This window comes from Lolium rigidum, chromosome 6 (genome assembly GCF_022539505.1).
Source record: "Lolium rigidum isolate FL_2022 chromosome 6, APGP_CSIRO_Lrig_0.1, whole genome shotgun sequence".
NCBI lineage: Eukaryota > Viridiplantae > Streptophyta > Magnoliopsida > Poales > Poaceae > Lolium > Lolium rigidum.
Window position 1 is genome coordinate 257,989,469 of NC_061513.1, and position 23,001 is coordinate 258,012,469.

General features: G+C 44.4%; 1 protein-coding gene across 1 annotated transcript; it reads left to right on the top strand.

Moving 5' to 3' along the window:
- Positions 1-9,364: 9,364 nt before the first annotated feature.
- Positions 9,365-21,334, top strand: LOC124665429. The gene is made up of 3 exons (XM_047202843.1): positions 9,365-9,463; positions 9,549-9,978; positions 18,908-21,334. The coding sequence occupies exons 1-3, from the start codon at positions 9,438-9,440 to the stop codon at positions 21,152-21,154; spliced, it is 2,703 nt and encodes a 900-aa protein (XP_047058799.1). The 5' UTR covers positions 9,365-9,437; the 3' UTR covers positions 21,155-21,334.
- The last annotated feature ends 1,667 nt before the right edge of the window (positions 21,335-23,001 follow it).

Below are 23,001 nucleotides of genomic sequence, written 5' to 3' on the forward strand. Positions count from 1 at the left end.
AGGTTGTGGTTAGATTTATCTTAATTACTTTGTTGTAGTTGCGGATGCTTGCAAGGGGTTTAATCACAAGTATGTATTAGTCCTAGGAAGGGCGGTACATTAGCATAGGTTCACCCACACAACACTTATCAAAACAATGAAGATTAATTAGCCGTATGTAGCGAAAGCACTAGACTAAAATCCCGTGTGTCCTCGAGAACGTTTGGTCATTATAAGTAAACAAACCGGCTTGTCCTTTGTGCTAAAAAGGAGTGGGCCACTCGCTGCAATTGTTACTCTCGCACTTTACTTACTCGTACTTTATTCATCTGTTACATCAAAACCCCCTGAATACTTGTCTGTGATCATTTACAGTGAATCCTTCATCGAAACTGCTTGTCAACACCTTCTGCTCCTCGTTGGGATCGACATTCTTACTTATCGAAGATACTGCGATACACCCCCTATACTTGTGGGTCATCAGTACCACTTTGGGAGCATTGAGTAAATCTATTTGGTTTTGGCAAACTTAGCATTGGTCAATAGCAACAACACCTTGAGGTTTAAGTAGAAAAGAGAAATACATATAGTTGTTTCATTGTCTTCCTTTCTTGTTAGCTCATAGCTTACTATTCTGAAGTTAAAATTGTTTGTGCTTACAATAAAGATGCATGATTATGTCTATCACATGTATATTTGCTTGTTTCCCTCAACTCTTATGCTTGCTAATTAACCTTGCTAGCCAAAGACCTGTACTGAGAGGGAATGCCTCTCGTGCATCCAAACCTGAACCCAAACCTATGCCATTTGTGTCCACCATATCTACCTACTGCATGGTATTTCCTGCCATTCCAAGTAAATACTTCATGTGCTACCTTTAAACAATTCAAAATTTATTACTTCTTATTTGTGTCAATGTTTTATAGCTCATGAGGAAGTATGTGGTGTTTTATCTTTCAGTCTTGTTAGGCAGCTTCCACTAATGGACTAGTGGCTTCATCCACTTATCCTATAATTTTGCAAAAAGAGCCGGCAACGGGGTTCCCAGCCCCAATTAATCAACTTTCATTAATAATTCTCTTCACATGTTTTGCTCTGATTCATCAGTAAGCAATTTAATTTTGCAATAGACACTCCTCCATGGTATGAGATTGTTGGAAGGCACCCAAGGATTCGGTTAGCCATGGCTTGTGTAAGCAAAGGTTGGGGGGAGTGTCATCCTTAAATAAACTAATGTACATGTGTAAACAAAAGAGAAGAGGGATGATCTACCTTGCTGGTAGAGATAACGTCCTTCATGGGAGCCGCTCTTTGGAGGTCTGTTTGGCAAGGGGGTTAGAGTACCCGCTACCAGTCGTTGACAACAACAAACACCTCTCAAAACTTTACTTTTATTCCCTTTATATGATTTCAAAACTGAAAAAGCTCTAGCACATGATTTAATCCCTGCTTCCCTCTGCGAAGGGCCTGTCTTTTACTTTATGTTGAGTCAGTACACCTATTTCCCTCCATCTCAAGCAAGCATTTGAGTTGTTGTGATCAAACCATTATATTGTGATTTGCTTCATCATGTATTTTACTCTTCCTTGTTTAGTACAAGTTTTATCTGAATGAATATAGCTTTGCAAGTTATTAATGATAATTATGATTGAGTATGCAAGTTTACCATAAGCTTTAATATGAAAGTGCTGCTCAATAGATAAGTATAATCTGTTAACTGTTCTCTGACCAAGAACAAAGTTTGCCATCACCAACTATGATTTCTTATGTACCTTTATTTGTGATTACCTTATACTTGTTTCAAGTTGAATTATATGAGGAAGTTGTTTACTAGAATGTCTTGTGTGAATGAATATGATGCTTCTTGTCCGTATTTGATTTATCGACTCTTCACTCCATAAACATGTGGTCTTGTTTACCGAGTTCAGTTTCGCTTGGGGACAAGCGAAGTCTAAGCTTGGGGGAGTTGATACGTCCAATTTGCATCACTATTTTATATCATAATTTGCTGTTATTCATTGATATATTTCATATTTGGAGATGATACTTATGTTATTTCATCTATTTTGCATGTTTCATGATTATTGGAGGATCGCGCACCGGAGCCAGGATTCTGCTGGAAAAAGCACCGTCAGAATGCAATATTTCGGAAGATCAACAATTGACGGAAATTATATGAAAAATCCTATTTTTCCAGATGACGAAGGGAGCCAGAAGGGGGAGAAGAGGGGACCCGAGGTGGGCCCACCCCATAGGCCGGCGCGGCCCAAGGCCCGGCCGCGCCGCCCGTGAGGAGGGGGCCCACGGCCCCTCTCGCCTCCTTTTCTTCGCGTATGCCTTCGTCCCGAAAACCTAAGCTCCGCAGGTACGTCGCGAAGAGCCACGGCCGCCTCTGCGGGGCGGAGAACACCAGAGAGAAAAGAGCTCTCCGGCAGGCTGAGATCTGCCGGGGAAATTCCCTCCCGGAGGGGGAAATCGACGCCATCGTCACCGCCATCGAGCTGGACATCATCTCCATCACCATCACCATCATCTTCATCATCATCACCTCCGTCTCCACCGCTGCACCTCGTCACCGCTGTAGCAATTTTGGGTTTGATCTTGATTGTTTGATAGGGGAAACTCTCCCGGTGTTGATTTCTACTTGTTATTGATGCTATTGAGTGAAACCGTTGAACCAAGGTTTATGTTCAGATTGTTATTCATTATCATATCACCTCCGATCATGTTCCATATGATGTCTCGTGAGTAGTTCGTTTAGTTCTTGAGGACATGGGTGAAGTCTAAATGTTAGTAGTGAAGTATGGTTGAGTAATATTCAATGTTATGATATTTAAGTTGTGGTGTTATTCTTCTAGTGGTGTCGTGTGAACGTCGACTACACGACACTTCACCTTTATGGGCCTAGGGGAATGCATCTTGTACTCGTTTGCCAATTGCGGGGTTGCCGGAGTGACGAAACCCGAGCCCCCGTTGGTATATCGATGCGGGAGGGATAGCGGGATCTCGCAGTTTAAGGTCGTGGTTAGATTTATCTTAATTACTTTCTTGTAGTTGCGGATGCTTGCAAGGGGTATAATCACAAGTATGTATTAGTCCTAGGAAGGGCGGTACATTAGCATAGGTTCACCCACACAACACTTATCAAAACAATGAAGATTAATTAGCCGTATGTAGCGAAAGCACTAGACTAAAATCCCGTGTGTCCTCGAGAACGTTTGGTCATTATAAGTAAACAAACCGGCTTGTCCTTTGTGCTAAAAAGGATTGGGCCACTCGCTGCAATTATTACTCTTGCACTTTACTTACTCGTACTTTATTCATCCGTTACATCAAAACCCCCGAATACTTGTCTGTGAGCATTTACAGTGAATCCTTCATCGAAACTGCTTGTCAACACCTTCTGCTCCTCGTTGGGATCGACATTCTTACTTATCGAAGATACTGCGATACACCCCCTATACTTGTGGGTCATCACGAACTTGCAGTCGTCGATGATGAACAGAGAATGAGGAAGAGGGAGTGCCGTGAGGCGCTCGGAGCAGGAGAAGCGAAGGTGCGCAGTGAATCTCTGCGGAGCAGAGCCCTGCGGAGCTTCTTTGCAAGTTCGTCGGAGAACGGAGCTTTTTGCGGCGAGAGGAGCGCAAAGGGCAGAAGTTGCGAAGTGCTGCGGAACTGGGAGAATGCGAAGAAGAAGACGATGTGGAACCGCATCGCCCTTTAATAGAGGAAGGAGTAGTGGGCCAGAAACCGCTGGGCCGTGGCGGTTCGCTTCGTGGGCCGCCACGTGGCGCAATGATACACGCGCAGGAAATAGAAAGCCACAGGGAGGCCACACGGATCCGGAACGACGGCGAGGATCCGGTGTGGCGCCATAAATGCTAGCGCATAAGTCGAAGGGAAGTGACCCCTGACGCTGCTGCGTCAGAAACAGTGCGCATGTCACTGACAGGCACTGTGTCCGAGAAATTCTCGACTTCGCCGAGGAGAGTTTAATGACAAATATGCCGGAAAAGCTAGGTATGAAAAGAGATAAGTTCGGCAAAGATGCCGGAAAACTTGAACCGGGTGCCGGAAGGATTAAACCGGTACCTTGAGTGATGGGAACCTGGCATGGTCCGTTGGATAGGATCCACCGGACTATACCAGCTTCGGGGACTAATGTTGGGGGGATGACCCCCGGTATGCCAAAGGCATGCCAAACCGGATGGTTTGAGCTATCAAGATACCGGTTTAAAGGCAGTTCCGGACTAAGAAGTTAAGCGTGTGGCTAAGTAAATCTATACCGGTATCCCAGGAGGGGTATACCAGAATGAGCTAAGAAGGTACCGGATTACCGGTACAAGTTGCACTGTAGCACGTCGACAAGACTGGTCAAAGATTCTCTCAAGAGCTAGAGGACAAGGATGAGCGAAGCACTTCAGCTTTAATCGAAGCTCTGAGGCAAAAGCAGATGATGACGTAAAAGGTACCGGAGGATGTCACCGCTCCTGATTAAAGACATACGGCGTCACCGGTAGCCAAAGAGGCTTTGTAAAGTAGTTTGTCTAGTCAAAGATGCCATTAGGGTTTCCTAGGGTTTCTTCCCCTGTAAGCCACCCTCTCCCCTATATAAGGAGAGGGGGCACACCCCATCGCGGATATATGCACAACGTCCTATCTTGTATCCAGAAACCTGTAACCTTATGTGATCATGGAATAGAGAGATCCAGAGTTGAGATAGTTCTTGTGTTCTTCTTCTTCTACCTCTGGCCAAGGCCAAGTTCATCAGGAAAGCATCCGGGAATCCATCCGGAACTCATCCCCATATAACCAAAACCATCCCCCGAATCCTCTAGCGCACATTCGGCCCCAACTTAAGCCATCCCATGACATCTGTCTGTTCACCACGACGACAAAACTGTAGCTACGCCGGCATAATTTTTTACCGCTGGTGGGCCAATAAAGACATGCGTTGGTAGAAAAATGCAAAGATATTATCTTGTCTTGTCCTTCTCTCTCTCTCCTATTTTTTCCCCTTTCTTTTCTTTCCTTGTACGCTGGCCGATTCACTCGACACACACAAACCAGAATGCACACAACTTTCTCCTCCACTCCACCTCCACCTCCACCCCAGCAGCACCCCCAATCTCCACCATGTTCCTCCTCCACCTCCACCCCGGCGGGGGCCCCCAATCTCCACCCTCCGGCGGCGCCCCCACTTCCTACCCTGTTCCTCCTCCACCTCCACCTCAGTGGCTCCTCCCTCCACCCTCCGGTGGTGCCCCCACTCCCCACCCTGATCCTCCTCCACCTCCACCCTAGTGGCTCGCCCAATCTCCACCCTCCAGCGGCGCCCCCACTACCTACCTTCCGGTGGCGCCCCCACCCCCACCCTCTTCCTCCTCCACCTCCACCCCAGCGGTGCCCCCACTACCCACACTCTTTCTCCTCCATTTCCACCCCTGCAGCGCCCCCACTCCCCAACCTATTCCTCCTCCACCTCCACACCAAGAGGCCCCGACACCCTGAGGAGGAGAGGCGAGGCGGCCCGGCCAGGCATCTTGACGGCGGAGCGGAGCGGACATGAGGAGCGGTGTGGCGTGGCTCGGCGACGAGCAGTGACATGGCTAGGCTGCTTTCCGGAGCAGCGACGGTGACGAGAAGCTACACGGCCATGAGATTGTGTGTACCTGATCACTTTGTTCCAGTTTATAGGATCCTAACTGAAAGTGTGTATAAACAATTAAAAAAGAAGGAGAAGATAGATTCGGTGGGTGGTGGGCCTGGTTTGTGACTGCGCCTTTTTGTTTAATTTGCCAAACAGACCATCCCCGGCGCACTAAAGTGACTATGCCGGGGCAGCTCGATGTCTGCCAGCGGTATATGCAATTATCACCAGCGAACTAGTTTGTACGCCGACGCTAAGCACATATCACCGGCCTGTCAACAGCGGTGTGCCATTGTGCGCCGATAGTAAGCAAAAATGTTTCGCCGGTGGTAGTGCTTTTCCTAGTAGTGTCACTCGGGATAAAGTGAATTCATGTGCTATAATTATCTTGTGACAGCTTGATAATCCCGTTTGGTCAAGCTAGCATATTTGTGATTCAAACATTATGTTAAATTGCCTAAGGATATACTCTTTTGATCCTTAATTCAAGATTGCTTGGACTTTTCCCTTTCTTGAGGAGTACAAGAGAGATGTGTTGCATCATCTCTATGTTAGGCTCTATGTTAGGACGTGATACCCATTTGAATGTTTATCAAACACATGTTGAAGTTCCACCAATATTATATCTTTGATGAATTGTTTGTTTTCACTACAGCCTAAAAAAATAGTAGACAAGTGAACCCATCAACCCCGGTTCATTTTAAACCATAAGAAGCACATTTTCAACACAACTATCACACTTTGCATTTTCTGACATTTATTATTTCGAAAAAATATTTTCTTCACTTGCAAACACACAAATCCAAAAATAACCATCATTTCATTTGCCTTTATCTTGCTTGTCTAGTTTACTTGCATTACTTTACTTTATTTATATTTATATTTCATATTAATAATATGAAACCTTGTGCGTGACAACCGCACGGTGGAGTTGGGGACACAAGATAAAAACTTTGATTTATAGGTTGCTAGAAGAGGAGAATAAGAATCAACCCCTTACCAATTCCCCTAGAGTTCGATATAAAACCTTGAGTCACCCTTATGGGAAAAGGAAGCTTCCTACAATACTATGCACTTGGAGTCCCAATGAGTTGGTACACACGGAGTTGTTTCCATCAGCGTGTCCATATGTTTTGTCCAAAAAGTTCTCAAACTATTCCTCCTATCTAGAAAAATCATATCTTTAGCATGCACAAATGGAAAGACCCAAAAACCAATGGTGAACTGCAGTCTCGTGGGATCTTGTGCGAGTTATATATTTTGTGGGCAAATATTTCTCATATCTAGCTCACCTTATTGGGTTGTCCAATCGCGCATTGGGCATGTACAATAACCCCTCTTTTAGGAAATAAGCAATATCCAACAATTACATCCTGGTCTGACAACCTATGATGGCTTCCATTTCAAAAACAAATGACACCGCACGACGTCCACGCGTGTCCAACAAAAAAAGGCATGCCCTTCTACACACAAATATATACAAAAGCAAGCGTGTTCTCTTCTCTGCTCCATAAAAGGAAGTAAACACGAGAGGAAAGCCCGCAATGGAGAAGTGATATACATCCCCCCTTTACGCTACCACTTCCCAAATCTGAACTCGCCACCACCACTTTGTAACATTTTGAAGCCACCCAACCATATGAATCCAATCCATTCGCCCCTGGGAGGAGCTGCCACCATGCCCTGCAACGGCTGCCGCAACAGGATAAATTTCGACCTCGGGAGTGACGACAACAACGTTGATAGTAAGCGCATGAGAAATGGACCATTACCTGGTCTCAACCCTTTTATTGTTGTCTTGATCCGCTCTCTGCAGTGGTTGTGGTCCGTGGGAGTTATCATGATCTTTTCTGTTGATTATTTGGTTGATTGTTGATTGACTACTTCTTGGTCAACTCATCTTAGGTTGTTTCTTGCCTCCTTGTTCCTGGTCGATTCGTGAAAATAAAGAAGCTTCCAAGTATTTTCTTGTAGTATTATTTTTGTGTGCTAGCTCTGTAGATTGTTACCGTGCTCATTCTTTTCATTACATACATGATTTCTCCTTGAAAATGGGCATAGTTTCTAGGATCACTAGTCCCTTAAAGGCTAAAACAACCATCAACAGGTTGATCCCTTTATTTTCTCCCTTTATAAGCCTGGACGAGGCTAAAACATGTAGAGCTAGAAGAGGTTGAGCAGTTTATAAACTAAGTCGGCATTGAGTTTTATAAGGTACGTTGATTAATTTGCAAAAATTTGAAGTTTTTTATCCCTTTCTCAAACTTCTAGAATCTACTTTAATCTTCTATCACCTGTCTTTTATTTTGAAAATAATTTTTAGATCATGGTGTTAATTACAATAATGCAAATCATACAATAAATTTTACGTTATGTGCACTTTTTCTGCTGCAGGATGCGTAAAAGTAACTTCACACATAAAATTCTCAAATTATTTATTATTTTGTAAGAAAAGATCATAGTTTGGCATGCACAATTAGAAACACACGAGGACACGAACATCGAAAACAATTGCCCCGTGAATCTCTTTACATGACCACCAACACTGAACCCATCGAAAACAATTGTGTTTGGCGGATCCATCGTCAATCCTTACCTAGCATGCGTGCACACAACCTGCTCACCTAGCCAACTATCCTATGAATATGTTCAGAAGGACATTAACACCAAACATAATCGTGTGCACTGTCATGCGTGACTGGCACGTCATGCGTGACTGGCGCCTCCGCATTACTACATGTGCTTTTAAATCTGCGCGATTCTTCACTCGTAGTCTTATGTGTGGTCACAGCTGGTGAGCAATCGGGTAAACATGTTTACATGTAAACCAACACCCGAACGTAGTCTCGTGTGCAGGTATGCCTAGTCGTGTCTAAGTTCGCCATTTTTGCACTTCCAAATACAAACAAATGATAAAGAAAATATTCATGGAGTTTTTTTTTTTGAGGGAGCAATTGTATGAGTTGGCTTACATCATATGGAGTCTTTTGAAACGCATGTCAGCCCCGGTCACAGCAGGGTGATGTTTAGAGCAAGTACAATAGAGTCCAGTCAGCTAACTATAAGACATTAAATAATATATTTTAGATGAGTTGGAGGAGAGAGAAGAGGAGAGAGAAGGGAAGTGGGCTACTATGCAATAGCAGACTTCTGCACGTGCTCCTAGGCACCTTGTGAGAGTGAAAGGTGGGCCATATATTAGTAAACTACTACATTCTTATAGCCAACTATTGTACATATTAGCTATATGATGACTACAAATGATATAACAACTTGTTATAGCTAACAGTTGGCTATACTATTGGAATTGCTCTTAGTAGTAGATGCCTGGGTAGGGCAGAGCTGTGAGCACACCAATTCACACCTACCCCCACCGCCTAGCAGTCGCTATCACATGATACCATCCTGCAAACGGACGTCCGTGATGGTGCCACGTCAGCAACCACACAAATTAAAGAGAAAAACAACTTGTCCGTTGTCCATCACAGGTCTCTGTCTGCTGTAGTAAATGGGACGTGGGTCTCACGCTCACGACACCGAGGACAGTAAAAAAAATCGTTAAATCGCCAAATAATCGGTGGAGGGAGCGGGAAAAGGGTAAATTATTCGCCTCGACGCTATCAAAAACGCCATCCCGAATATTTAATTCCGTATCGTAAATTGCTTCCGCCCTTTAAATACTGTATCTTCCTTTTCCACCCCCGGCGCCTCTTTTCTTCCTTCCTTCCAGTCTACTCCTCGTCTCCCCCAAAACTCGTGGCGAATCACGCGCAGATTCGCTCCGCCGGAGCGCGCAGACGTCGCATCCATGGCGGCCGCCGCGTTCTCCATCAGGTCCGTTTGGAGGCGCCGACTACTCTTCGGTTTTCTGGTAATACGGCGTTCTTTTACCTGATCTCTATCTGTGATCTGTCTGTAGGGGGTTCGCGGCGAGCAAGAGGGGCGAACAAGCGGCGGAGGGGCGGCGTCCCCTGGGCATCAAGGCTCTCCCTCCTATCGAGGCGCCCAAGTTCCGGTGGTGGGAGAACGAGCTCGCCTCCGCCGTAGCTGCTGCTGCGGCGCCATCTCCGCGGAGGTCACCAAAAGGGAAGCCGCCGAAGAAGAAGAAGCGGTCCATCTCCGACCTCTTCGCCGCGGCGCCCCCTTTGCCCGAGCCCCCCTCCGACGAGAGCGGAGGCGGGGAGCAAGCGGAGGTGGAGGACGACGAGGCGCTGCTGGCGATCGTGAGGCGGGCCAAGGAGGAGAAGAGGCGGAAGAGGAGACGGCTAGAGGAGGAAGAGGAGGCGGCGGCTGCGTCGCCGGAGGGCAGCGGAGGTCGCGAGACCGAGAGGAATTTCGAGGCAAGAAAGGTACGTGGTCCAGCCCGGCCCAGCCCGAACCCATCTCTTTCCCTTGCCTGTCTATGCAATGATATCGCCTGCTATTATTCCTGTGCATTTTCCGCTGATTTTAATTTATACTTTTGATGATCTACTCGGGATAGATGGAATGATTGATTCAGATTTTTCATTGACTTGCTGCACAGTATCAGGACTCTCTTAGCTCCATAAGATCGAGGATTCGGACATGATCATTAGATTGTTGTTGTCCCATGTTATTATTGCTAGCTAGCATTAGTACGTAGCTATTCTGGTTGCAGTGTGTCGATGCATGCTAGCTTATTATGGGGGCCAATTAGTTGTAGCTTTATTTGGGGACCGGCCTGTCGAGTCACTGGATATTTTATGTATGATTTGTGCATTGCCGTGCCGAGCCCGGTTGCTAATCTGAACCAGGCCTAAGCTATCTTGTTCTTCAACAAGCCTGTGTGATCTGTGGGTATTCGATAATATCTGCTGGCATGCAGGCGCACGATGATTTGCTGGTTGCATTGTGTGCTAAGCGATAAAGTTACAACGCTCATTGTGTTTTTCTTTCCTTGGCATCATTACATTTGCTACCCTCCGTTACTGTTTGGTATACGTGGATAGTGTTATTTCATGCTTAATTTGTTTACTGTGATCGATCGGATCGAGCTGGGGCGACACTGGACGTACATGTGAGGATCTGTTGAGAGTCTGGGGTAACTTGCTGAGATATATACGTGCAGCTAGCTACAACTCATGCATTGAATTAAGACCAATAAGCAGTAAGAATCAGTTAGACTATGCATGATGACTAGCTAAACCAGTAGCGGTTGCACTCGACATCCTAGCTGGTACTGCACCAGCATCTGTACCATATCTTGTTAGTACATGCGGTGTATCGTGTTGCCTTTTCTGGCACCATGCACGGTGAGTTGTGAGCTCTGCCAACTTGTGTCCCTTCCTGCACATTTCAGCTGGGTCCCGACTCCCATACACGAGACTTTATCATACGAACGGGACGTGGAGCAGGCATCTGCCAGATTGCCAGCTTCTGCATTTTTTTTCTCTTGGATACGTGACTTTGCCATTGCTTATCTGGTACTTTTATTCGCCTCTTGTTGTTTTTAAAACTATAGTTTGTGAATGTATGTGTGCGCATGATATAGCTGGTCTACAAATTGTTTTTCACTAAGCACAGGAACGAACAGGTGTTTACAATATGGTGGTCGTTCCCAGTATGCATGTCGCAGTCAGCCTGTCACCGTTGTTTGTCATAATGCATGGTCTGCTGTTTGTACCCTCTTAGGAAGTGTTCAAATAATTAGCTAGTTGACCGGGCTAGAGCAGGCACTCACATAACGTGACAGGAATTTAATAGGGATACTCTGCTGTGGTTGCTGAGTCACCAGGTACTGGCGAACGTGCCCACACCTAGGTTATCTCTATCTACTTTGAAGTTTGTAATAATGTTAGTCCTATCTCTTGAGTTCTGATAATTAGCATTTGAAGTTAATTTCCCTACTTGGTATAGCCATAAATTTCAATGTATATAGAGCCAATGCTCATAATACTCCGAGACCAAGTTAAGGTACATGCATAAACATTTATCATTATCGTGTGTTGCACCCTTTAAGATTCATAATCCATGATTAATTTATATTTCACCCATGAACTATACTGCTATGATAACTACTCAATGCATTTTAAACATTTGCTGGTACTAGTAATATTTATAAGAATTTCATCAGCTGGTTCTCTGTTTAGGAGCAACTTGGTTCGTAACATGTAACTTTTATTGAAATAATCATAGTTATTGTTGCATTTTATAACAATATTTTAGCACTGAGATATAGTAACAAACAAATTAGCTGTAGGCATCATGTTGCTTTTGTTTATAGTTCTTTTGCCCTTAGCTTAATGATCTTGATTTTTAATATATATAATCTTCCTTGCATGCATCTTATATGCCAAATAAATATATTACTTAAAAATTCTCGCGTCTAGTTTTTTTTTTCTCGCCTGATATTTTTCGGTAACAGATGAGCTACCATTCAAAACGTTTCAAAAAAAATTGAATTGAAAGTTTCCAAACTAGATCAGATACATTGCTAATAGGCATACTTATCGACGAGCCTTTGTCGTGGCGCGCGAGCCTGACAGGTCGATAGGTCTCCGGTTCAATTTTTGGTGTGCTCTATGGATTTTTTTAATTCACTCTAGTTTTACTCTCTGATATGTGGGTCCCATGGTTTAAAGATTGAAAAATACAAGCGATTTGAGAGTGGGACTTTGAACCCAATACCAGAGGGAAGAAGAGATCGCTAGTCACTACTGCGCCATTCTCTACTTTGCGTGGAACTTAGGGTATAATGTATCTGCGTTGTGGGTTCTAAATTGGAATTCATTTTTTCAATTCTTTTGGATGGTAAAGGTACGAGATTTGCGGTATTGTCTTGTAATTGGTGTACCAGTGTCCTAGTAGAAAACATGTCCGAGAAAATCTCCGCGTCACATATAGTTTTGCCCTTTTGTAATTTGGCTGAAAAAGTGCATGCATATCCATTCAATACAAAAAGTTAGAGGTTAATTGATTTTTCGATTAAGAGTTTTCGTTATCACGATTTATATAAGATAAAAGAATATTATTTTATTGGTGCACTGGACGATGATTACTCATACATAACAAGCATGTTATTTTTTAATCGAACAAAAAAACCACATTGTGTGATGATGCATTACATATTTTTGGAAAACCTAAGGACTGGCGGAATTATCATAAAAATGGGCTGTACAAATTTAGGGAACAAGAGAAGACAAAATAATTAGTACTGAATATTCTTTAGACTTACCTATGGATTAAATATCCGTCCACATGTTTACGAAATATACATGGAGCCACCTAATATCTGTTAAGCATGTTGCTCCTATTTTTCTATTTTATTTTTATCAGTGGTTTATTTTATACCATACCACCCTAAGGTTGATGTCTGTATACTAAATACGTTATCTTGACCACCCCATCACAATACGAGTCTATCCTTTCATTTTCATTACTTGATGGTTTGTTTTCCTTCTCTTTTTCTCACAAGTTTAATGAATCATAGTAGTCATACTTTGAAATATGCATTACACATACTTAACTAAATAAACTAATTTCCGAAATAGATGATGTTTACAAGAGATATGTATGGTGGGAAGGTATGGCCACACCGCCGGGTCAATAGAAACCTAGAATTGACAACAACTGATTTTCAAAACCTTTGTCCCAAATTTTGGTATGGATTACCTTAAGAATATTTCCTTGACATCTTTGTTAGACCATAATTTTATTGACTAATTTTTTAATGACCTATTGACTATTTTTGTTTATATTTGATTTTTACACCATTTTAAAATCCAGTAGGTGCGTGTATGGATATATTTATCCATGCAATTTGTTAATCAATTTCCACTTGAATGTGAATACAATAATTTGTATTCAAAATTGGTGCAACATGTGCAACCAACTATAAAGTGTTCTCGGTGTAGTATGACTTCATGTTCCCTAAGTTTAGTTTGTCATGCAGTTAAGTATATTATGATACCATTTTTCATCAAATCGATCTTTTGAAATGGTTCGTTGGTTTGTGTACCTAACGTGCTACTAGAGCGCCCAGGTCATGGGTTTAAGTCTCATTCCCTGTACCATTAATCCCTAATTTATCTACACCCCGGTTAGGTATGAGGGGAGGAATTATCCATGTCGGATGTGAAGGGGTGTCATGTGGGGTGACCGACATTGCTGAGCATGCACTGTACTGGTGATGGTTTGGAGCTCTTCTGTCTTCTCTGTCCTCATCAGTGGTCTCAACACTCACGATTGTTGCAGCCTTTTTCATTAAAACGCTCTCTTTCTCTCTCCCCCGCTCGCTCTATGTTTCCCAAAACAACACCTCGGTATCCACTTGTACCTGTGGTGCCCTATGATTGTGAAAGAATTTAGCGAATGACCTTCGGTTGATGTGTCGCTTCAAATCATAGTTGCCTCCTGGAGCTCACCGTTGTTGCCGGCTTTGTTGTCGCCCGGAAAACGGTGGAGGAGGCTTGATCACACTAGTAGAAAACAGGCCTTTCGTCCAGCACCCCTGGAAGCTTTAGTCCCGGTTTAAAAAAGAACCGGGACTAATGGGCGGCATTGGTCCCGGTTTATCCTAGAAAGCCTTTAGTCCCAGTTTGTTTGGAGCCTTTAGTCCCGGTTCGTATTACCAACCGGGACTAAATGGGTGGCGAGCCTTTAGTCCCGGTTGGTATTACAAACCGGAACTAAAAGTCATTTGCCCCGACGCACGCCAGCAGCCCATGTGGCGGGACCTTTATTCCCGGTTTGTTAACCAGGACTAAAGGGGAGGGCCTTTAGTACCAAATGATTAGTCCCGGTTGCAAATCCGGAACTAAAGGCCCTTATCAACAGGGACTGTATGCCCTTTTTCTACTAGTGTCAGCACGCTTCTGGATAGCTCAGGTCATGGTCCGCCTCTATTTTAGACGTGTTCCTGCCCTCACCGGTACCCTATCCTTCAGGTGGTGCGGCCTTTGGAAGCACCTCACCAAGCTCTCCTTCCGCGATATCATGCCGAGCGCTGTCGACGTAACCCTCAACAGGGTTGCCTGCCTAGCCCTCTCCCACCTCAAAATGAAAATCCTCAATCGACACACCGTTGATCTTGCACGCGTATCTTCGCTACTTGGTGCCAACACTCACCAGTGCCTTTTTTGTCCTCATTTGTAGTCTCAACACTCGCCATTGCCGCAACATTTTCTATTAAAGAGCTCTCTTTCTCTCTCTTTCTCCTCGCTCTCTCTATCTTCCCTAAACAAGACAACCGAGTATCCACTCATACATGCGGTGCCCTATGACTGGAACAACTAAGCGATGGAGCTGTGATCAACGTGTTGCCTCAGGTCGCAACCGCCTCCTGGAGCTCACCGTCGTTGCCGGCCTCATCGTTGCCCAGACTGCAGTGGAGCAGGCTCCGTATGCTGGATCACCTCCATTGTGCCAGTGCACAACCTTCACCGGTGTCCTCCCCCGTCGGTGATGCAGCCCTTGGACATACCTAATTGAGCTCTCCTTCCGCGATATCGCGTTGGACGCTCTCAGTGCGGCCCTGAACCAAGTTTCCTGCCCTACCCTCTCCCACGTCATAATAAAAATCCCCAAGTGACACACCATTGATATTGCCCATGTATCTTCGCTACTTGGTGCCAGCACTCACCTCCTCTGTCCTCATTTGTGGTCTAAACACACGTCCTCATTTGTGGTCTCAACACACGCCAGTGCTGCAGCTTTTGTCCATAAAAGTACTCTCTTTCTCTCTCTCTCTCTCTCTCTATCCCTTCCTCTATGTTCCCAAAACAAGACAACTGAGTATCCACTTGTACATGTGGTGCCTTGTGATTGTGAAAGAATTAAGCGATGGAACTGCGGTCGACGTGTCTCCCTAGGTCGTAGCCGCCTTTCGGAGCTCGTTGTCATTTCCGCCCTCGTCATTGCCCGGACGTCACCGGAGCAGGCTTGATCAGCACCCTTCTAGATGGCATGTTACTCATGTGCTATTTCTCCTCTCGTCCGCCCGTGTCGTTGCCCTCACCGGCGCCCTCTCCTGCCAATGTGCGGCCTATGGATGCACCTCACCGAGCTCTCTTGCCACAATATCACGTCGGACGCTCTCAATGCAGCCCTCAACCGCCTGACCTGTCCTTTACCATCTCAAAAAAAGAATCCCCAAATGACGCACCATTGATCTTCCCACGTATCTTTGCTACTTGATGCCAACACTCACCATTGCCTCATCTTTCCTCATGCATGGTCTCAACACCCACTAGCGCGACAGCTTTGCCATTAAAGCTCTCTCGTACTCTCTCAGCTATTCTTGTTCTATGTTCCCCAAACAAGACAATTGAATATCCACCCGTACATGTGGTCCCTTGTGATTGTGAAAGAATTTTAGTTGTTGAGCTGTAGTCGACGTGTCTCCTCAGGTTGAACCCGCCTCCCCGAGCTTTCTGTCATTTCCAGCCTCATCGCGGAGCGGGCTTGATAAGCACCCTTCTAGATGACATGCTGATTAGGTTCCGGTTCGCCCCTGTGGCGCCCGTGGAGGCGCCGTCACCGACGGCCTCTCTCGCTGATGGTTCGGCCTATGGACACAACTCATAGAGCTCTCCTTCCGTGATATCGCGTCCAACGCTCTCGACACGCCCCTCAACCAGATCGCCTGCCCTACCCTTTCCCAACTCAAAATAAAAACTCCAAGAGATATACCATTCACCCTGCCCGCGTATCTTCGCTAATTAATTGGTGCAACCACTCACGATTGATGTCCTCATATGTGGTCTCAACACTCACCGGTGTTAGCGTTTTTCCATAGAGCGCTCTGTTCCTCTTTCTCTCCCCCTGCTTGCTCTATGTTTTCCAAACAAGACAACGGAGTATCCACTCGTACATGTGGTGCCCTGTGATTGTGAAAGAACTTAGCGATGAAGCTGTCGTCGATGTGTTGCCTCAGGTTGGAGCTCGCTGTCGTTGCCAGCCTCGTCGCTGCCCGAAAACAGCGGACTGTGCCTGGTCAACAACCTTCCAGATGACATGCTGCTCAGGTCCTGGTTCGCCGCTGTTGCATCTGTAACACCGCCCGAACCGGCACCTCCCCGCTGGTGGTGCGGACTCTGGACCCACATCACCGAATTCTCCTTTTGCAATATTGAACCGGTCGCTCTCGACGTGGCCCTCAACCAGGTCGCCTGCCCTGCCCTCTCCCACCTCAAAATAAAAATCTCCAAGCGACACACAGTTTATCCTCCCCGCGTATCTATGCTACTTGGTGCCAACACGAGGCTCGTCCCGGCGGATATCATCTTTAATGTATGGTGGCACACCAATGTTAGTGACATTGCTATTGAGGTCCGCTGCTTCAACCGCGCCTCCTCGATCAAGCTCGACGCGGTCAACATTTATCTATTACCGCCGGCGGGGGTGTTCAGTTCCATGTGCTGGAGAGGCTATAAAGCTCTGGCTGCCGCATCTGCATCCGTGGGCTGGTCCTGCGGTGCCCTCACCTGTGCGTGCTAGAAGTATGCAACTGCCGGGGCCTAAGCATGATCAGAGTCCACTCACGAACGATTGGAAATGTTTCCTTGGACCATGGACGCCTAGGAGGCATGGCATGGCTACCTTACAAAAACGATTGAGGATGTGCACCTACATGGAGAGACATTTCAGTCTCATTCTCGGCCCCGATGTTAAAAAATATATGTTTGCAGTGCTCTTGTTTATTGCAAAATGTTGGGATTGGAAAGGTATGGCGTCTGCGCTACATGCAACTGGGGATAGAGAAGAGAGTGTATGTCTTATATTTGTCCATAGATGCTCCTGCTCTGATGCTAGTCACCGTCCTGAACTTTTCTCAACAGTCAATACTGGATTAGAACTCCAAAATTCAGCTTTACACCTGGTTGTTACTTTTACCTGACCAACCTTCTGACATCTCTTGTCCACTTGATGCACACATGTTTCACATCAGGTGGCATCTCCATTTGGATTAGTTGTCCTGGAACGTGTGTAAGAGCAAAGCACCCACATATTCGGTTACATCTGAGTGATTTGTTCTTAGATTTTCTCCAGGACAATTTGTATGCAATGCCACACCATTTTTCTGAGGTGCATGCAAGTGTGCCAGGATGTGGTTCAGGTGATGTATGTTAAAAACACAACCTTTTGTACAATGACCCAGGACTATGCGGAATTATGTACAAAATCCAGTGATCTATTTGCAGAGTACACTTTTCGTAATTTTTTAAATCTGAATTGATGTATGTGTATGCTCTATGCATTTAGTCCTTTCGACTGTGCATATTCTCAATTGCTGCTTGAACTCAGGACATGGTTTGTATATCATTCACAACGGTGTGTCTATTTAAAGACACTTGATTATGTAGAACCACACCATAAAGTTCGGTGCATGACTGAATGGTCCATGAATCCATGATTAGCTGTCTCCAGCAGGAGATTCTACTATTCACGGCATTACGTCCTAAATTCAAGCTGACAATGAAATAATAATAATTTGTTCCACACCTAGAGTATAATCTATAACTCGCTTGTATGTCTGCTAACTAATATTTCTGTATCAACAGTGTTGAATGTTGTAATTGTTCTTCACACTTCTCCCACAGAACATTACCATGTTTGCATAAAAAAAGTTCCTACAGAAAATGTCTCCAACAGGTGATTCTACTATTCACAGCATTAAGTCCTAAATTTAAGCTGATAATGAACTAGAGTATATCATCTATAACTCACTTGTATGTCTACTAACTAATTATATCTGTATCAACAGTGTTGAAATAGTAATTGCTCTTCACACTTCTCCAACAGAACATTACCGTGTTTGCATAAAAAAAACATACGGAGAGTGTTAGAGGCTTAGAGCCACACTAGGTGTCCATCATAGCCCCTATATGTATCACGTCTATGTATCACTGTTAACAGGAATGTTACTTTGGTATATGATCTTAAAGCTATCTTTTTCCTAAAGATTGGTGATGGTATATGACCATAAGATGTATCTACAGAAGTACATTGAAGGTTGTGAATTTCGCGTGGGGGTAAAAGCATGGTTCATCACCTAGATGCAAGCCTGCAACACCAACCTCATTTCCTTATAACACAGTTGTGCTAATCGCTTTTCCATATAGAGTGTCCATTTTCCTGATGTTTTATTTGAAAATGGTATACATGTGGTAAATATGATGTGCTGTTTAGTTTGCATTTATTTTTTGTATGCAAAGTTATATGGTTTCAGTAATGTTGCTCAATTATGCATCTTATGGTTTTCTGTATGAACAGTTATATGTATCTTATGGTTTCCAATAACAATGCTCAATTATGTAGGAAGCTCTGGAAAATCCAAATTTGCCTGATGGATTTGGTACACAGCCATCGGAGAAACCTGAAGCTTTACAACATCTCAGAAAAGAGATGGAAAATATATCTAGGAAGAGGAAGCAGGAGAAGCATAATACAAAGAAGGTTGACACAGTTAAATGCATTGACAGTAATAAGGCTGACAAAGTGCGGAAACCAGGAGACCTGGGAAAACATCTCCCTAGGCAAAGCATACTGAAGATAAAGCGCACATCTGTCAAAATGGTCAAGGAGAAACATGGCAATTCAAAAGGCAAGGAAGTGATAGAATTATGCCGCAAATCAGTGAAGCAAGTTAAATTCTCAGAAGCAGATGATATACTTGGCAGTGATATGCAAAGTTGTGAGCTACCCAAACAGCGAAGTCTCAGCAAGCTGTTTTCAGCTGCTATGGCTTCTTTATCGTCGTCGTCATCATCATCCATGTCTACTGAAGGAGACAAATGCATAACTACAGAGAGTAGTAGTTTTCATATGCCCAAGGAAGCTGTCACTACGACTAAAGAAACAAATGTGTGTTCAAATCATGAGGATTCTCCTACTGAAGGAGAAAAATGCACAACTGCAGAAAGTTGTAGTTCTCATATGCTGGAGGAAGCCATCACTAAGACTAAAGAAGCAAATCTGAATCCAAATCATGAGGATTCTCCTAAGCCTAGTAACACAGAACTGTCCTCTCATTTGCTTGATCTGAATCAGGAGGCACTACCAGAAACTACAGATCTAAACTACACGTATAATTCAAATTCTGAGGTACCATATCTGCCTAATGGGAGAGAAAACCGGAGGAATGTTTCTTTTGATTCACACAGACTGGCAAACCAACTACCTACCGCTGACTCGGAAAGTGTAAGGAACACAAGGTTGGCAGGCATATTATTGCGAGCTGATCAAGTCGAAGTTTCTGGCATAGATATAGTTGGTCCTCCATTGAGCTTAAGAGAGCTTGGTGAGACTCAGCGTGACTGTAGTAATTTCTCAGTAAAAGATACTCTGACTACGTGTATGTCCCCTTGCGCATTGTCAGACCATAGATTTCAGGATTCATTTCAACAGCACCAGAATGGGTTCCACACAAATCTGAATTATGGTGGCTCCCAGCTTTCTACCAGCGGGAAATTTCCTCCATTGAGCTTAACAGAGCTTGGTCAGACTCATCGTGACTCTTTTCAACAGCACCAGAATGGGTTGCACACTAATCTGAATCATGGTGACTCCCAGCTTTCTACGGGCGGGAGACTTCCTTCTAGGTCATCTCGTGAGTTGAACATGCAGCGTGAATGTAGTCCTTCTATGGGACAAACACTTCGTTTGATGGGTAAAGATCTTGCAGTTTGCACAACCAGAGGTGAAACGTCTGCCGACACTAGAGAGAAATATACAGGTACATCCACCAATGATCATTGGAAGACAAATGCTGTCCTGGAGTTGCCGCGTCAAGGACAGCCTTTTCTCTCTTTACAAGCTCAAAGTTTCCCCAGTCTTACAGTAAATTCTACCAGTACAATGCATGCTTCAACATATCATTCAAGCAAAAGTAAGGCACATTTTGGATACAGGACTCCACATGATTTCAGTCATCCAATCCCTGCAGCTAATGTATTTTCTGGAGATCGGTCGCCATATGAAAACAGGTTGGGCAATTTTCCAAGCTCGCATCCCAGTCAGCCTTTTCTATTGGGGTGTCCACCTCTTCCCAATAACTGCAGTGCAGCACAACATCATAATTCGCTGCCTCCTTGGGGTTATTACTCTGATCCCATCAATAGGACAGAATCACCTAGAGCACAATTTTGGCCTACAACCAGACAGCATGGGACACCATCTTCAGTTTTACATGGGAGTTTTCCCCAGCAACATATTGTGCATCCAACAAGCTCATCAGCTCGCCCTCTTAACTATGTGAATTCTACATTCAGCCATCCAGCCCGGGTAGTTCAAGAAGCTTCTAATAGCATAAGAGATGCAGCCCACTCATCCAGATATTCAGAAAACAGAACAGGTAGTGATGTTCCTGGCAATTCCAATTCTTCATCTGTTGGTCGCTATGCGCAGAAGAGATCAGGACCGGTGAGACTCACTCCCGGGGCGAAGCATATGTTGGTGCCAAGCGATAGCAGCACGGGTGATGGCAACTCTGTGCCTGTGTACTCCTGTGTTTCCTTTGGTAGTAGGAGCGGGAATGCTGCGCCGTCTCAGAACAAAGGAACATGATAGCCGTTGTGGAAATTTTGGTCGGTGGCAGGTGCATGAATCCACAAACATCAGCGCTGCTTTTATTCAAATTCATTATTCTAGCTCTCGCCTCCTGAAAAATGTTCACTGCATTTTTGTGCGTGTAAACCTAGATTGACTATACTGTAAGGAATGGTTGTGATACTTCAGATGCTTTGTTTGCTTGCTTAGCAGTTATTATTTCGTCAGTCGAACCTGAATCTGTCATGGCTGTTGTAGCCTAAACCATGTGCTCTGTTATTTTTCGTATTGCTGTTACTCTTGGTCTTGAAGCTAAATGGCTGTTACTGGCTGAAAATGTTGCCTTTTTTTCGACAAAGGCTGAAAATGTTACCAACATTTTGTATTGGCAATACTGTGAAATGTTAGGTTCATTCTGAACAAATGGCTACCTGGGGTGCCCATAACATTTTTAACTGAAAACTGTGAAATTTAACGTGCATATAAACATGAATGCTTTGTTAGAAAAAATGTTTTGTTTCAACCAGTTAAGAGCTTATATATGTTTAGCCTATGTCGTGAAGCGAGTTGCCGGTTCATTGCTTGTGTTAATCCTGCCATGGCAGCACAGATATTTGAGCTGGCAGCGATTCGAATTCTAGCTGCTGGAAAGGTTGGTCGGCAGATAGAACGGTTGGCAGGGTTCTTACCAAACTGACATCGCACGTCCACTTATACACATAATTCCTTTCGGTTCCATTTCGATTCCAAGGAATCACACACACACGCATCACCATTCTGCACGCGCGAGCCTAATTTAGCTATCACCCAGATCGACATGGTTCTTACTGCAAATGCTGATCAGACCAAAGTTTTAAATAGCCGATTATAGCCGGGAGATTTGCCGCTGCGGCTATGCCATTTATGGGCTAAATGAGGAAAAATCCCTAATAGCCGGCTATAGCCATATTTAGCTTCCAATTAGCCTTAAATTTAGCTGCTAAACCTTATGTATTTTGAATTTCTCCTCTCTTATCATTTTTATTTTTTGTTTTCTAAAATTTGCGTTCAATATGATTAGATAAAACTTATTGGTTGAATAATTGAATACTTGTTTGCTTTGAATAATTGTATCACGAATCGTGTTTAAGTCATAGTTTTTCTCTTTTTATGGTAAGATATGACTGGAATATTTTAATTTAAAAAAATCCGCTAAATGAAATAGCCCGCTATAGATCGGCTATAGCCTTTCATAGCCTCCAAAATGTCGCATCCAAATAAGATAGCCAGCTATTTTAAACTATGGATCAGACTAGTCTGAATTAATGAAATAGCCAGCTATATATAGCCTTTCATAGCCTCAAAAAATGTAGCGGCCAAATAAGATATCCAGCTATTTTAAACTATGGATCAGACTAGTCCGAATAAAACATCGAGCAGACAGACACACATGCCTAAACCGTCAGGCGTGCACGGCTGGTGCAGTCGGTTCGATCGGGGAGGGAGACGGCCACGTATCCTGTCCGGAGATGCGTGGACAGGCTTTGCTCTCGAAAAAATTAGGGTACAATACAACGCTACGCCAGGCTCATGCGGCGGCCGTGGTCATTTGCTGTTCGTGCTCCTTCTGGCAGGCAGCAGGCCCATGTCACCGCCGGATCCTCCCAGATTTTCAGATCAAGAATCTAACAACCAACATCCCTAGGACAGGAGGTGGAGCGTGCAATCTTGACGTACATTTCACCTTTTGGAGTCACAAGATGTGTGCATCTCCTGCAGGACTACCAGAGGGTACATCCAGTACCTATTGCTAGTAACGTAGGTGCATGCCCAATGTTGTTAAGATAACACGTGCCAAAAACATACTCCCTCTCCGATCCACAATA

Excerpts from the sequence above, each read along its gene's own strand:
- LOC124665429 (XM_047202843.1), top strand. The coding sequence starts at position 9,438 with ATGGCGGCCGCCGCGTTCTCCATCAG. Across the intron at positions 9,464-9,548 it reads GCCGCCGCGTTCTCCATCAG|GGGGTTCGCGGCGAGCAAGA; the intron begins GTCCGTTTGGAG and ends ATCTGTCTGTAG. Across the intron at positions 9,979-18,907 it reads GGAATTTCGAGGCAAGAAAG|GAAGCTCTGGAAAATCCAAA; the intron begins GTACGTGGTCCA and ends TCAATTATGTAG.